A 16,243-nucleotide genomic window follows, 5' to 3' on the forward strand; every position below is an offset into this window, starting at 1 on the left:
CTAAATGTGCAATATTCCTGGGCATTGAAGTTCCTGGTTGCCGTGGTATAACTGTCTCAGTGCAGATTGCACAATCTAAATTGTTTTCAATTTATAGTATCAACTCTAAGGTAGCGAGTGCAAAAATCATTCTCTGGTGTTCGATGCTCGAATTAAGTTCATTTGTTTTAGGCTCTGCTATCTGCAATCTTTTTAACTCTTCATCTCTGAAGATCTACACAGATTTTATTTCTTGTAATCTTAATCCAAAAAGGAATACTGCATTGAGTTGATCGTACATGTCTCAATTTTTATGATTAATGACATTTTTACTTTCTTCTCTTCAGGGCGTACTCTTTAGTCGACTCCAGCCAGGTGTCCACCTTTCTCATCTCCATTCTTCTCATCGTTTATGGCAGTTTCAGGTGAGTGTCATTTGGTAAAATAGTAGAGGTGTGCATCGGCACTGCCCTCACGATTCGATTCGATTACGATTCAGAGGGTCACGATTCAGTTCGATTCGGCAATGCATCGCGATGCATTAAAGCCTGGGATGCATTAAAATTCTAAAGCAAAGAATATTTTTCGTGAATCATGAGGCAACACAAGCGGTCAGACATTAAACAACTTTTTATTGGCTCTTGTGTCACTCCTGGTTGAAGTCACATGAAAATACTTTCAGATATACTGTACATATTTTTTTAAAAATTAAAAAAAAAAGATCACAGCATTTAATTAGTGCTTTGAATGAGACCAGGGCTTTCTCTTTTTTTATACACACAGTAGCAGCCTTTCACACAGTGCAACATCTGAACTCCTGTGCAAAATCAGTAATAACAGTCTCTGTATTTTAGTCACAACGACCCATTAATAAAAATATTCAAGTGAATATTAAAGTAAAATACAAAGAAAATATTGTAGTGCAGCAGCATCTTTATCGCAATATCAATCCAGGGATCAGTTCCGTTTCAAACAAAACATCAACTAAATTGCAATGTAGAACAAAAGTAAAATGTCGGCCTGGCCCATTATATATGTGCAATAAAGGTTTGACCGGGCCTAAAAAATCCAGCCTGACCCAACACGGCCCGCTGGTATTGAAGCCCGGCCCGAGCCCGATCAATTAATTAGATTTGCAGGCCCAGCCCGAAAAACCCGATTTTTTTTTTTTTCTTCATTATTTGTTGGAGTGACGCGGGGAAAAAAACTCGCAGCAGTAGCAATTTATTTTCATTTCTTAGAGTTGGCAGGAAGAAAAAGTTTTCTTAATGTTTAAATAGTCTACATATTTTTACGATCATTATAAAAGCATTTACACAACGAAATATCGCTGGGAAAGTTTAATATAAAAAAAACTTTTGCAGACACACAGAGGAGAAGATTCAAAAGGATCACATTTCTGTTGCCTTTGTGTGCATAAATAAAAGTGCCCTTCGTAACGAATTCTCAGTTGGCAGAAAAAAAACGCAAGTTTTCTTAATGTTTAAATAGTCTATATATTTTTATGATAATTATAAAAGCGTTTACACAACAAAATAATGCCGGGAAAGTTTAATATAAAAAAAAAAAACACAAAAAAAACGCGGTTTTGCAGACACCTTTTATCCGATTTAAAAAAAAATAAAAATTTTTTTATATAATTTATTAGTCGGCGCGGCGGCCCGACCCGAACCGAACATTAATGCTTAACATTTTGGGCCCAAGAGCTAACCTCTAAGAGATAGGACATAACATAACAATGGCTGAAGCGGAGAAAGAGGGAGCGAGAAAGATTATTGATGCACCTAAGACATTGAAAGCAGACATCTGGAGACATTTTGGCTTCTACGAGGTTGGTGGGAAATTTGAACAGAGTTATGCATGTGTAAAAAATCTAACATGAGAATAATAATACAAATGGGGAAACCAAATCCGTTGCATCACTGGAATTGCGCAGGGAAGATTTTTGAACGTACTTATATATTTTAAAATGCGCTGAATCGATTCGGCTTGTTGCCCGCATCGAATCGAATCGTCCATGTCCTGCATCGGGATGCATCGCCGCATCGATTATTGTTGACACCACTATAAAATAGCCAGTCATTTGTCAAGATGTGGCTTTGCATTTTTCAAAACTTTTAGGCTTTACTTTGATTAACACTTCGTGATTTTAAGTCTGCGCGCCAACGGTTTTTGTTTCATGAGAAAGCATTTTTGGATAGACAGTCATACAGTGCTGGCCAAAAGTATTGGTACCCTTGGAATTCTGTCAGATAATGCTCAATTTCTCCCAGAAAATGATTGCAATTACAAATAATTTGGTAGTAGTATCTTCATTTATTTTACTTGCAATAAAAACAAAACAAAAAGAGAATGTAAAAAAAATTAAATCATTATCATTTTACAAAAAAACTCCAAAAATGGGCCGGACAAAAGTATTGGTACCCTTTGAAAAATCATGTGATGCTTCTCTAATTTGGGTAATTAACAGCGCCTGTTACTTACCTGTGGCACATAGCAAGTGGTGGCAATAACTAAATCACGCTTGCAGCCAGTTAAAATCCAACCTCTGTCCTTTCTCCTTGTGTGTACAACATTGAGCATGGAGAAAAGAAAGATGACCAAAGAACTGTCTGAGGACTTGAGAAGCAAAATTGTGAGGAAGCATGTGCAACCTCAAGGCTACAAGTCCATCTCCAAAGATCTGAATGTTCCTGTGTCTACCGTTCGCTGTGTCATCAATAAGTGTAAAGCCCATGGCACTGTGGCTACCCTCCCTAGATGTGGATGGAAAAGAAAAATTGATGAGAGATTTCAATGAAGGATTGTGCGACTGGTGGATAAAGAACCTCGACTAACATCCAAACAAGTTCAAGCTGTTCCGCAGTCCGAGGGTACAATTGTGTCAACCCGTTCTATCTGTTGGCGTCTGAATGAAAAAGGGCTCTATAGTAGGATACCTAGGAAGACCCCACTTCTGACCCAGAGATGTAAAAAAAAAAAACAGGCTGGAGTTTGCCAAAACTTACCTGAGAAAGCCAAAAGCGTTTTGGAAGCATTTTCTCTGGTCAGATTAGACAAAAGAAGAGCTTTTTGGGAGAAAGCTCAAAAGGCATTAGCATAGAATTTAGAGCATGGGTCCCCATCTGCCGGGCCGCGGACCGGTATTCGGTCCGTGGCGCATTTGCTAACGGGCCGCACAGAAATAATAATTTAATAACGACCGCATTCTGGCTGAATTAACCCAGTGCCCCTGCTTAACACACCAATATCTCTGTCTACTCTAGATATAATACTACGGGATAGATTACAATGTTGTCATAGAAGTCCATTGATTGGACTGCTAGCAGTACATCTTGTTTGTGTATATAATATATCTATGTGCGCTTGTCCTCGATAATAACGTATTACTAGGCCGCGGGCGCAGCACATTTGTTCCCGGAAATAATTAGCCCCCACACGAGCAAAGATAACTGGAAAACAGACGTCTTTGGAGATATATTTACGGCGAAAAGGGCACCTGACAAGCCTACAACCTCGAAGACCCACGAACTGCGAAGGAGTGGATTCGTGACCCGTTTGTGAACAAACAGAGAGATCGCAAATGACGGCGACCTTATTAAACGTACATTTGAGACAACAACTCTACCGAGGTTCTGGATTAAAGTCATTCTGGAATATCCTGACATCGCGACAAGAGCACTGAAAACCTTGCTACAATTTCCAACATCGTATTTTTGTGAAGCAGGCTTCTTAATTAATGTTTAATGACAAGGCAAAGTCGTTAATGGTGAGCGCGGTGTGCAGCTGTTGTGTGAAGCTTACATGGCAGGATGAATCTGAGGAGAACTTTTCTACAAGTCCTTCCATGATCAAACGTAAGTTAATATTCCTTTCTTTCAAGGAAGTTTGTAGTGTTTACTTTGGAATCGCTGCATTTGCGCATTTTGCGGCTATGTTTAACGTTACGAGTATGCGCAGAACCGCATCGTTGCAATTTTTGATGGGTTGCAAAATTTGTCAGAACACCGGTCTGTGGAAAAAAAAAAAAAAAAAAAAACAAATAACACCGGTCCGTGGTGCAAAAAAGGTTGGGGACCCCTGGTTTAGAGGAAACAAACGAGGCCTTAAAAAAAAAAAAAAAAAAAAAACACTGTCCCCACAGTCAAACATGCCGGAGTTTCCCAGATCTTTTGGGGTTCCTTTGGTGCCTCTGGCACTGGACTGCTTGACTGTGTGCATACCATTATGAAGTCTGAAGACTACCAACAAATTTTTCAGCATAATGTAGGGCCCAGTGTGAGAAAGTTGGGTCTCCCTCAGAGGTCCCGGGTCTTCTAGCAGGATTATGACCCAAAACACACTTCAAAAAGCACTAGAAAATGGTTTGAGAGAAAGCACTGGAGATTTCTAAAGTGGCCAGCAATGAGTCCCGACCTGAATCCCATTAAACACCTGTGGAGATATCTGAAAATGGCAGATTGGAGAATGCAGCCTTCAAATCTCAGAGACTTGGAGCAGTTGGCCAAAGAAGAATGGTCTAAAATTCCAGCAGAGCATTGTAAGAAGCTCATTGATGGATACCGGAAGCGGTTGTCTGCAGTTATTTTGTCTAAAGCTTGTGCTTATGCTAAAGTATTAGGCTGAGGGTTCCAAATACTTTTATCCGGCCCATTTTTGGAGTTTTGTGTGATATAACGATTTTTTTCTCATTCGCTTAATAAATAAAGGAAAATATTACTACCAAAGCGTTAATAATTGGAATTATTTTCTGGGAGAAATTGAGCATTATCTGACCAAATTGCAGGGGTGCCAATACTTTTGGCCAGCACTGTAGAACCAAAAAGTATGCAATTCTCGCTTTCAATTTGTATTTCATTTGTGCGTAAATTGATTAGAGATCGACCGATATGGGTACCGATTATTAGTAGTTTGAGGAGCCGATAATCATTTGCAATAAAAGTGTAAAAATTGGCGTAAAAGAATTAAATAATGCAAAGACTGAACTTCATTGAAATGCCTAAAACATGTTTATTGAATCACACACGTAGAAAATAGCACCAGAAGTGCCTGAATTTTGGAGACTCAGAATTATCTCTTATAAAGTTAAATAAAAGTTTTTAAAAATAGCTCTCTGAAAATTTTCCACGGAAAAGATAGCTCTGATGACTTCGTCTAAATATCATTCAGCAAGATACTAAACCCCACGTTTCTCCTGGTGCTGCGTCACCAGTAGGTCGATGAGGATATTGTGTGGAGCGCTTTGAGGGCCTTAAAAAGGTGGAAAAGGGCAATACAAGTGTAACTCTGTTTAACCAGTCAGAGGACGTAGTGAATACTAGTGCAGGGGACGGCAAGCAGGAGAGAGAGGTACTGCTGCATCTGAGCTGAAATCACCCAGTTTTAAATGTATTTTTTTTCTTATCGGCCGGTCAGATTGAAAAAGGCAGATACCGATATACGTCAAATTTCCAAATATTGGCGCCGATAATCGGTATATTTCTTAAATTGATTTTAAGGCTTTGCTTGCACTTTCTTTGACATTCTAGATGAGGCAACATGAAAAAATAATTAGAAGGGACGTAAAGAAAGGTGGAGAGAGAGGGCAAAAACGAGGCAATTCTAATCTAAATAAGTCCTGTTAGTGTCAAGTAGGGCTGCAGCTATTGATTATTTTCGTAGTCAATTAATCAACTAGTTAGTTCGAATAATTGAGTAATCGGATTTGGAACATTTCATGCATTTCAGAATAAATTTTAGGAGATTTAAGACAAAAGGCTTGCTAAGATTGTACTTTCAAAAGAGCTTTAAATGCGAATACAAAATAAAATTCCCTGAGTGTTTCTTCTAACTATGCAGAATTGCACTTTGATTTAAAAACAAATTAAAATACCTGAGCTTAGCTTCAAACAGCGTGCCAAAAAAAAAAAAAAAATGAGGATGTAAGTACAACAAAAGTCCGCTAGCTTAAATGCTTTAAAATGCTAGCGTTGTTTTACAATGCTCTTAACAAATCGTTCAAACATTTATTCCCGTAAGTATACCTATAAACTAAATCACAAATGCATTAACAAAAACATTAGCTCAAACAAAAACCTACCTAATGTTGGTCTTAACAGAGAGCAGCTGGATTCAGCCATGTTAAATGAGTTATGTTCCCACTTGAAGGCAGTGTATCCACCCAAATCAATAAAACTAAATGCAAACACTTTCAAAACAAACCATTACAACCCCACTCAAATCAAACGAATACTCGAAGCAGCAAAATTTGATTCAAAGCTTTTTTTACTAATTGAGTTAATCGATTAATCGTTGCAGCACTAGTGTCAAGCATGTTTATTGAATTAGCTTTGCTGTATCTTTGCCCCTACCACAGAAGCTAACAAGTCACTTCAGACCCCAAGATGAATGGAGTGCTAAATTGTTTCAGATGTCTTTGAATTTGAGGTGTCCTTATAGCACTCTTGTCCCTGCTGCAGGTCATTAAACATGGACTGTGAAAACCAAGAGAAGGACAAAGACGGCAACCCTACTACAACGGGGTCCTTCAACAACAGCAACACAAACAACAGTGAGTGTTATCTTAAAAGCATTACATTTATGTAATGGTTGTGTGTTGTTTTTGTTAACTTTTGTTGTTTTTTTTAACAGGTATTCAGACTATAGACTCGACACAGGCACTGTTCCTACCCATAGGAGCCTCCGTGTCTCTGCTAGTCATGTTCTTCTTCTTTGACTCGGTCCAGGTGGTCTTCACCATCTGCACAGCAGGTATGCGCCGCGAAGCACAGTAAATGAGTGCTTTAAGGCCTACGTACACAGTCGTGTGCCTCTTTTTTGGTGCTTTGCTGATGAAAGTGTAAAGATTATTAGCTGCTCCGTGAAGCGGACACATCAAAAGGACAAGAATGAGCTTACTGTATCTCATTGCTGTTCTGTGCTCTATTTTCTCTCCTCAGTGCTCGCTACAATTGCTTTTGCTTTCCTCTTGTTGCCAATGTGCCAGTATCTGACTAGGCCCTGCTCACCACAGAACAAGTAAGACTTTTTAAAAACCTGTTTTTAGTTCATCGCTCTATATTCAATCTGCACATTGTTCTAATAGTATTACTTAAAGGTTTCAGAAATTCCAAGTTCCTCTTTGCTATTAATGCTGATATATGAAAAACTATGCAATTCCACTGTTTAAAATTCAGTACAATTTCATCGTTATTCCACTTTGGATTATCTGATAACATTGAGCCTTGAGAATTTTTTTTAACTTAGTTTTATGGCTTTGGAGGTTCTTGATCACTTAATCTGAACACAATAATGCCACCCTTTACAATCTATTTCTGCTTTTCAAAGCAATATGTCTTTCTCATTGTATTGTTAAATTAGTGCCTAAAAAAATCTAGCACAGTATTTTTCGGACTATAACGGTATCCTTAGGGTCTTAAATAGTATTAAAAAAAAAAAAAAGATATTAAATCCAATAGGGCTGCAGCTGTCGAATATTTTAGTAATCGAGTAATCGACTGAAAACTATCGATTAATCGAGTAATCGGATAAAACATTTTTTTAAGGTAAAGAGCAATTATAAATATAGATGAGATAACAAGACATTTCATCTAATATTGAACCATTTTCAGTCAATCAATGACTTTATTTTCGATGTACATTGTTGAAAACAGCCAACAATTGCGTACTAGAATATTATTATTTATTGATTTCATTACATTTTTCAGTATCAAATGGTCAAATGTGTGTCAGTATACTTTTACAGTTTGGATTAAGTCTGTCGCAATATGCAATAATCCCATTTATCGCGCGATAAATAAAAATGAAGGCGATAATTTTTCCGCTGCGATTTATCGCCTCGCGTGCACGTGCTGTTAAAAGTTCAGATTCCTCGTTACCAACTGCGCAAAATGCATCTTCGTTCCAGGTCCGGCAAAAACTAGCGCCAGAGCCAATCGTTCCCATTATATCCTATTGTTCAACGTATACCGGCCGCGTCAGTGCTCTGGAGTGACTGTGGACCATCTATGGTCACCGGTGTTGTTGACGTGTGGGCACTCTCGTCAGGAGCGACATTTCACGCGGGGCGGCTATTTTTCGGCACAACACCGGATATTTACAACGAAGTCCGGCAAAACATTGTTACCGACTTGGCTGCTACGAACAACCTCGCTTTGACAACGAGCAGCTGCTTCAAACTCGTCCTGTTTATGAAACTCGATTGTCATATGCTGGTGTTGTGTAGTAATGAGCAGACTTGACTTCAGCGGCGCTTGCTAACTTTTTTAATGCGCGCACACACTAGATATCATGAAATGACAAACTAGATGTGCTACGTCCCATGCCATTGGCTATGTGAGCCCAGAGTGATTATGGGACACGTAGTCCATATACTACATCGATGAATTCTAAACTGTCATGACTGAATGGAGGTTAAGAAGGCCAAATCAATCCATACCAGTGACTATAGATAATGTTGCAAATATTGTTAATTCAGTACGTGACACAGATGGATTCGGACCACAAATAGGATGTCTTGCTCAAGTAGTAAACCTAGCTGCTAAGAGAGCTGTAGCAATCAACAGTGTGCCCTTGTTTGAGATTGTTCTCAGCACTTTTATACAAATTTTTTTCAGATCAGTAAGAAGTAAGCACATAAATATTATGCACTAAAATGCATGTTTATATGATGGCAATTTAATTTTTGCTCGTTAGCAAAAAAAAAAAAAAAAAAAAAACAAAACGAAAAAAAACATAGTTGTTTTTTTTTTTTTTTTTTTTTTTTTTTTACAGAGCATTAAATGTATTGAATCGGATCGAAAATCGTGTTGCCTGTATCAAAAATCGTACCGAACCATGACTTAACTGTATCATTGCATCCCTATGGAACACCATTGCAGAAGCTATGACGGGAAAAGTTTTCATTTGCCTAAATGCTTAAGTTTTTAAGTGCAATTTTTTTTTTTTTTTTTTAAACACATTTTATTTATTCTGTGTTTCTCTGCGGTGTCAACATTGTTGTTTTTTTTTTTTTTACTTAAGAGGCATGGTCTATTGTTTTTAGTTGCGATTTCTTAAAAAGTATTTTTGAATTTAAGAGAAAATATTTATCGCGTTTAAATCAGTGTAATGATCTATTATTATATACTGTATTCTCACTGTGTTATTGTAAATGTGTTAAAAAAAAATTGGGGGGCGTAATAATATCTCATATCGCAATAATTTATGAGAATAATTATCGCACACTAAAAATTGTTATCGCGACAGGCCTAGTTTGGATGTGACTTTTTTTTTTTTTTTTTTTAATTTAGGCAAATGTATGCGCTCTAAGTCTTTTCTGTTACAAACAAAATGTTAACTTCCAATAAAGCGCACCTTTATCTATGTTACTTTTTTTCTTTAATAGAAAAAAGGACACAATGTTTGGCATAATAGTAATTATATAGACAAATTATATTATTTGCAGTGGCCATAGAGTGTTGGGGGGGGCGTGAAACATTTACATCATCCTTGGTGGGGGGGGCGTAACAGAAAATAATTGAGAAGCACTGAGCTATTCAGATAACAACAAACAAAACCACCGGTTATCAACCCTCCAAATCACTACCAAATCCATTCAAGTCTTCAGTCTTCATTACTTTTGAACAACTACACCAACTCCAAGGAGAGTGTACGCTTAGAGTATAAGTATCAACATTTAAGTTGCACCCGAGTTTAAGTCACAGGCCCAGTCAAACTATGAAAAACAGTGCGACTAGTCTGGAAAATATGGTAATATTTTAATAACAATCATATAATAATTTGATTTTATGATGCCACTGTTCCACTGTTGTATTTCATATGCCAAGCTGATAAAGCTCTTGCCATTGCCTCCACCGTTAATGCAACAAGCAGCAAATCACATTGCCCAATTTCAATGCCTCTGCAAAATGAACGAAGACATCTTATCTACTTACATGTCACAGCTCCGGAAAACGTAAAGGCGCTAGATTAAAAAGAGCAGACGACGCCTTCTCAACTTTATTCGTAGCCTTTTTTCATTGGGGAAATGCATTTTAAAAACCTCATTATTTCTGTGCGCATTTTATAGCTGTGTCTTTCTCCCCCATTACGGTGTAAAAATGTCTGCTTGATTACAAAAAGGAAAAGAACTTTTGAGCTCTGTATGAAGCTAAAGGTTAAGTTTAGCCTGGTGTCTGGAAATCGCAGCTGTTCCATTGCAATGGTGAACCACAAGGAGTGGCAACAACCCACCCACTCAGCAACCAATCCTTCTTCAGAGATTCTAAATTTGCACTGTCATTATCATGGATGTCTTTACATGTTTACATGTTTATATAGTATTCTCTGTCTGTATCATTGTCTCTAAGTATGTGTCACTTTTGGATCCATTTACAGGATTTCATTCGGCTGCTGTGGCCGCTTCACTCTGGCAGAGCTTCTGTCCTTTTCCCTCTCTGTCATGTTGGTGCTCATCTGGGTGCTGACCGGACATTGGCTCCTCATGGATGGTGCGTCACACTGCCCAACACAATTTTGCCAGTTGGCACCATTAATCACAGCAAAGTTTATGTAGTACACACAGCACCGAACCAAAGTGCGCCCCATTTATGGCATTGCCACTGACGATTTGACTTGTAGTGTGGCTAGATGAATAGGTCAAACACTCGCCACGCTGGCAGGGCCAATTCGGCTGATTAAATTGCTTTGGGGAAACCGTGTCAAAATTAAGGGTGTAACGGTACATGTATTTGTATTGAACCGTTTTGGTACGTGGTGCTCGGTTCGGAACAGAGGTGTATCGAACGAGTTTCTGACATAATGTAAACCTTACTTTTCGAGGCTGTGAGTCGATCGGGTTACAGTTTCTTTGTGTATATTATATTTACTCAGGCTTCTCTACTATAATGAGGACCAACACGGTAGGAGAGTATAACCAAGAAATGTCAACGGCAGGACAACATGGCCGCTGTGAGAACGCAGTGAAACGCGGGCGTTAAAGTCAATCAGCCAATGCACACCAGTCGCAGTGCGGCCGCGTGTTAGACGCGTCCCAGAAGCGGCTCAACGCGATGCACGCAAAAAGAACGGCAGAGTTTATTATTTGAGGCGAGACTACTACCGGTAGCTAGGATCGGGCAGACCGGAAGTCACTCGTGTAAAAATACGGTGGATCCGGTCGATTTTCAAAATAATATGTAATCATAACCCACTTATTGAGTCGATTAGATCTCTTGAGTGGTAGATCGGGGCACAGTTGACTTGTCTTTGTTGATTTACTGCTGTCTTCTCGGCCCCTGTGTTCAATACAAAACCCTCCTACCACAACAAAACAAGTAGGAACTAATATTCAAATAGGAACTAAAGTTATACAACATAAAATATACACAAAATACACATAATAAAAAAAAAGTAGCCCATTTAAATAAAATAAAATGAAATGAGCTAAAACATCTGTAATTAAATAATAAGAATAATACACAGATCCTGCTTACACAAATAAATTTATTAATTTCTGTGTGGCGCTTTAACTTGAGAAAATCCACCAATAAAGCTTTTGAAAACCGTTCATACGAAAAAAAAAGATTCATTGAGTCATTTCATTTGTAAAATAAATGTTAAAATCTTTGTCATTGGGATTGCTTTTCTCTTTAGCTCAGGACTTCTTTTTTCTTCTTTCTTTCAGAAAGAAAGCTGACTAATACGCGGGGTCTGAAATGCAAATTGTTGTTGGATTATCTTTAAATACCCGCTACTTTTTGAGCAGAATTCTAGCTTTGTATAGGCTACTGTTCCTATTGTTGAAAGCACAAAGGTGTGTAATAAACAACTAGCACATTTATATTTTGCATTTTGTTTTCTTACTGTACCGAAAATTAACCGAACCGTGACCTCAAAACCGAAGTACGTACCGAACAGAGATTTTTTTGCTTTAAAGCCGAAATGTCCATATATGCAACATGATTCCACAATGCTCCATGCGGCCAGTGATGCATATGATTGGCTAAACTATAATTACAGTGTTGTCAATCCATTCGGATTGTTAACATATGCCTTCTGCATTGTTTCCGCAGTTAGTAACCTTGTGTGTTTAGTTTGTTTTCAATCTTAAACATATTTTGTGGATTTTATTCCCCTTTAGCATTAGCCATGGGCTTGTGCGTGGCCATGATCGCCTTTGTGCGGTTGCCCAGTCTGAAGGTGTCGTGCCTGCTGCTGTCGGGGCTGCTCATCTATGACGTGTTCTGGGTAAGGACATCACCATTGTAGCAGCTGACACAGCTCACACACACACAAAATGTCTCATGCAAAGATAGACGAGGACAAGCTAATTGTCATCAGCTCACTGCCTTTGAAATTAGTTTGAGCAAAAACATTTGGATGCGGCCGTCGTGTTATTGACTTTAGCGCATGTCGCTGTGATTTATGAACCTCATATTACATTAATGCCAATGTCAATCATAGACCTGGGTGATTATGAAACAATATCAGCAGACACTAAACAATAAGTGATTTTTTGGCTGCTTGAAAATACAAAGGATCCTTTGTTTACAACAGTCCCCTTGCAAATTATATACAGTTTACAGTTGCTCACCTACTTGACATTAACTCATTCACTCCCAGCTAGAGGTGGGAATCTTTGGGCACCTAACGATTTGATTACGATTCAGAGACTCCGATTCGATTATAAATCGATTATTGATGCCCCCTTCCCCCCAATTTTTTTTTTTTTTTTTTAATGTTTTGTATATTTGTTCCAAAATTGTTCAAAAATCCTCTCAGGCTAAATAAACCAAACTACTATTTTAGTATCAACTTACCGGTTAAAAACAGTAAATAAAATACTCAAGTCCCCATTCTGTATCAGGAGCTTTAAACTACATTCAATTAATTTAATGTTGTGAATCAACCATTAAAGTTGTTAAAATTGCACCCGTTATTCCTTAATTTCCCTCATGTCTACTTTCGACATGTGAAAGTTTTAAAACTGTTTCATCATTTAAAGATAGATTCAAGTCAAGATTTTGCCAATTTAGGGGTATTTTAGATAAAAGTAATTAGGTTCTCTACAACAGAGCCTTCTAGAGAAGTCTACTGCTTTAAGATGGCGCCTGTTTACTAGCGCGGGAAAGTCTGTCATTTCACATCTAGTCTAGATATATGTGATATCTACCATAGCCGTATGTTTGTAGCAACTAGCAACTGGGCGCTGTTTGTAGCGGCTGACGGCCGCAGTCAGGTATTATTGTTTTTTTTTTTACCTAGCGGCATTAGCTGCACATGATATTTACTCTCGGTCCGTTCCTCACTGCGTCCCGAAGACCGCGCCGACTCAGTTTTATTTCCGCTTTACCTGGTATAATTCAATAATCGGAATTTGGATGGTTGTGAATTGTTCTTGAATCTTCCACGGCCGAATCGCGAATAATCTAAGAATCGGGAATTTTGCACGCCTCTACTCCCAGCCATTTTCACCGGAGCGAGGCCCTTCGCTCCCGGCCGTTTTACTGGATTTTGACTGATTTTGCAAGGCCCACTGAAAATTCTGTTCTATTGCTATATAAACATGGAACCCACCAAAAAAAAAAAAAAAAGTTCATATCTTTTTCGATTCTTTAGAAATCAGCATTAGAAAATAGTTTAGTTTGAGCAATTTTCCAATTTCTGATGAAAAAAACAGAAATTGAGCTTTTTGTGAAAGCATACATTTCAAACATAACTTTGACTTTAACACAGCTATTTTTTGCTTTAGTTACATCCCAAACATCTGAATGTTTTCCTTTTACAAAATAACATAAACAACAAGACAAATAGAGCTTTTGATAGCAAAGTAAAAATTTATTTACACATAACTAACTGAGACATGACGCTGTTGTGGCCGCCACAGCCGGGGGGAACTTTTCCCTCATCGCCGCCTGTCTCTGCTTGGCGAGCAGCATGGACTCAACGGCATCGTCCGCTGCACGGGTGGTCCTGGTCGTCCTCCCGGTTGTTCTGCTCGGTTGTCCACTGTGTGGCATCCTGGACGTCCATTCGGTTGTCTTCCGCCGGCGCCCCAACTACTTTTGATGCACGTTCACATTTACAAAACAAAGCAGACTATCTGAGGAAAAAGAACTCTGGTCTGTTTATAACGGACATCTGTCATAAGCATTCATTAATGCTCATAACAGTGTCATGTCGTAACAGCAGTCTTATGACAGTCTTATGACGCCGCTGTCAAATAAAGTGTGACCGGGTAATATCTTTTGGTGTAAATATCCCTTAAGAACAGCTGTGACTTATAGTCCGGTGCGGCTTATCTATGAACAAATGCCGTTTTCGTGTCAAATTTGGTGGGTGATGGCTTATAATCATGTGTGGCTTATAGTCTGAATATTAAGGTCAAGTGTTGTTGTCATCATTTACACTAATTTACATTGTTATAAGGTTTTGTAGACAAAGCACAAATGATGAGCCAATTTTTATTTTAATCTATGATCTTAAACCACAAAAGCTCTCTGTTAGCACACATACTTATTGCCGTGTTTTGGGCTGTTGTCTTAATGAACAAATGTGTTTTACGACTGTTTCTTAGTACATTTCAAAGTTGGGGGGATCCCTGGAGCAAAACAATACCTTCTTTTAGTGTCACATTATTTTAAGTGAATTTGGGGGGAGGGAAATGCAGCACACACCAATAAAAGCAAATGATCAGTCTTTTCTGCGGCAGATTCTCGGCATATGTGGGCGCCTAGCAACAGCTATGTAAGCAGAGAAATGCAACAACATGCTAATGCCTCAATTTTCCTTTAGGTGTTCTTCTCGGCCTACATCTTCAACAGCAACGTGATGGTCAAAGTCGCCACACAACCTGCAGAAAACCCCATTGACGTCCTGTCCAGGAAGCTGCACCTGGGGCCAGGGATGGGGCGTGACGTCCCCCGCCTATCCTTACCTGGAAAACTGGTCTTTCCCAGGTAAGAATAATGTTGGATTCCTCTATTTTCTCTTCATTTATATATTTTTAAATTATTTTTTCTCCACTATTCTCTCTACGCAATCTTTAATTTTCCGCTACAGTGAGCATTACAGCCTCACTGCGCTTTTAAAGAAAATTTCTCCACTAAATTGGTCTCGTTGTACTTTATAGCACACAATGACAAGATATTGAGAAAAAAGTATAACAAAATGACCAACATGTCCTTCCTGTGTCACAGCTCCACAGGAAGTCACTTCTCAATGCTGGGAATCGGAGACATTGTGATGCCCGGGTTGCTCTTGTGCTTCGTCCTGCGCTACGACAACTACAAGAAGCAAGCGAGCGGGGAGCCGTCCGGACCAGGGAACATGTCGGGACGTATGCAGCGGGTCTCCTATTTCCACTGCACTCTCATTGGATACTTTGTAGGTGAGTAATCAATGTGGGCTATAAGCAGGGTTCGTACGGGTCCTTGAAATCCTTGAAAATGCTGTCATGTTTAGGGCTGCAACTAGGCCTGTCGCGATAACAAATTTTAGTGTGCGATAATTATTCTCATAAATTATTGCAATATGCGATATTATTGCGCCTCTCCCCCCCCTCAATTTTTTTTAACCAATTTACAATAACAGTGAGAATACAGTATATATTAATAGATCAAGTACACCCATTTAAACGCGATATTTACTCTTAAATTCAAAAATACTTTTTAAGAAATCACAACTAAAAACAATAGACCACACCTCTTAAGTAAAAAACAACAATATTGATACCGCACAGAAACACAGAATAAATAAAATGTGTTTAAAAAAAAATAAATAAATAAATTGCACTTAATAACTTAACCATTTAGGCAAATGAAAACTTTTCCCGTCATAGCTTCTGCAATGGTGTTCCATAGGGATGCAACGATACAGTTAAGTCATGGTTCGGTACGATTTTTGATACGGGGGACACGATTTTCGATCCGATTCAATACATTTAATGCTCTTTAAAAAAAATAACAATTATATTTTTTGTTTCGTTTTTTTTTTTGTTGTTGTTTTGCTAACAAGCAAAAATTAAATTGCCATCATATAAACATGCATTTTAGTGCATAATATTTATGTGCTTACTTCTTACTGATCTGAAAAAATTTTGTATAAAAGTGCTGAGAACAATCTTTACTGTTTGTAAAGTGAGGCAGGGCACACTGTTGATGGCTACAGCTCTCTTAGCAGCTAAGTTTACTACATGAGCAAGACATCCTATTTCTGGTCCGAATCCATCTGTGTCACGTACTGAATTAACAATATTGCAACATTATCTGTAGTCGCTGGTATG

At 38.4% G+C, this 16,243-nt stretch overlaps 1 protein-coding gene across 1 annotated transcript in view; it reads left to right on the top strand.

The window, feature by feature from the left end:
* sppl3 (signal peptide peptidase 3) overlaps nt 1–16,243 on the top strand; it is a 55,698-nt gene that overhangs the window by 21,472 nt on the left and 17,983 nt on the right. The window contains exons 2-9 of the mRNA XM_057818822.1: nt 327–404; nt 6,438–6,529; nt 6,610–6,729; nt 6,918–6,996; nt 10,357–10,469; nt 12,101–12,207; nt 14,755–14,918; nt 15,159–15,349. Coding sequence (XP_057674805.1) covers nt 327–404; nt 6,438–6,529; nt 6,610–6,729; nt 6,918–6,996; nt 10,357–10,469; nt 12,101–12,207; nt 14,755–14,918; nt 15,159–15,349 — 944 coding nt within the window. The remainder of the gene's footprint in view (nt 1–326; nt 405–6,437; nt 6,530–6,609; nt 6,730–6,917; nt 6,997–10,356; nt 10,470–12,100; nt 12,208–14,754; nt 14,919–15,158; nt 15,350–16,243) is intronic.

Source organism: Corythoichthys intestinalis, chromosome 17 (genome assembly GCF_030265065.1).
Source record: "Corythoichthys intestinalis isolate RoL2023-P3 chromosome 17, ASM3026506v1, whole genome shotgun sequence".
NCBI lineage: Eukaryota > Metazoa > Chordata > Actinopteri > Syngnathiformes > Syngnathidae > Corythoichthys > Corythoichthys intestinalis.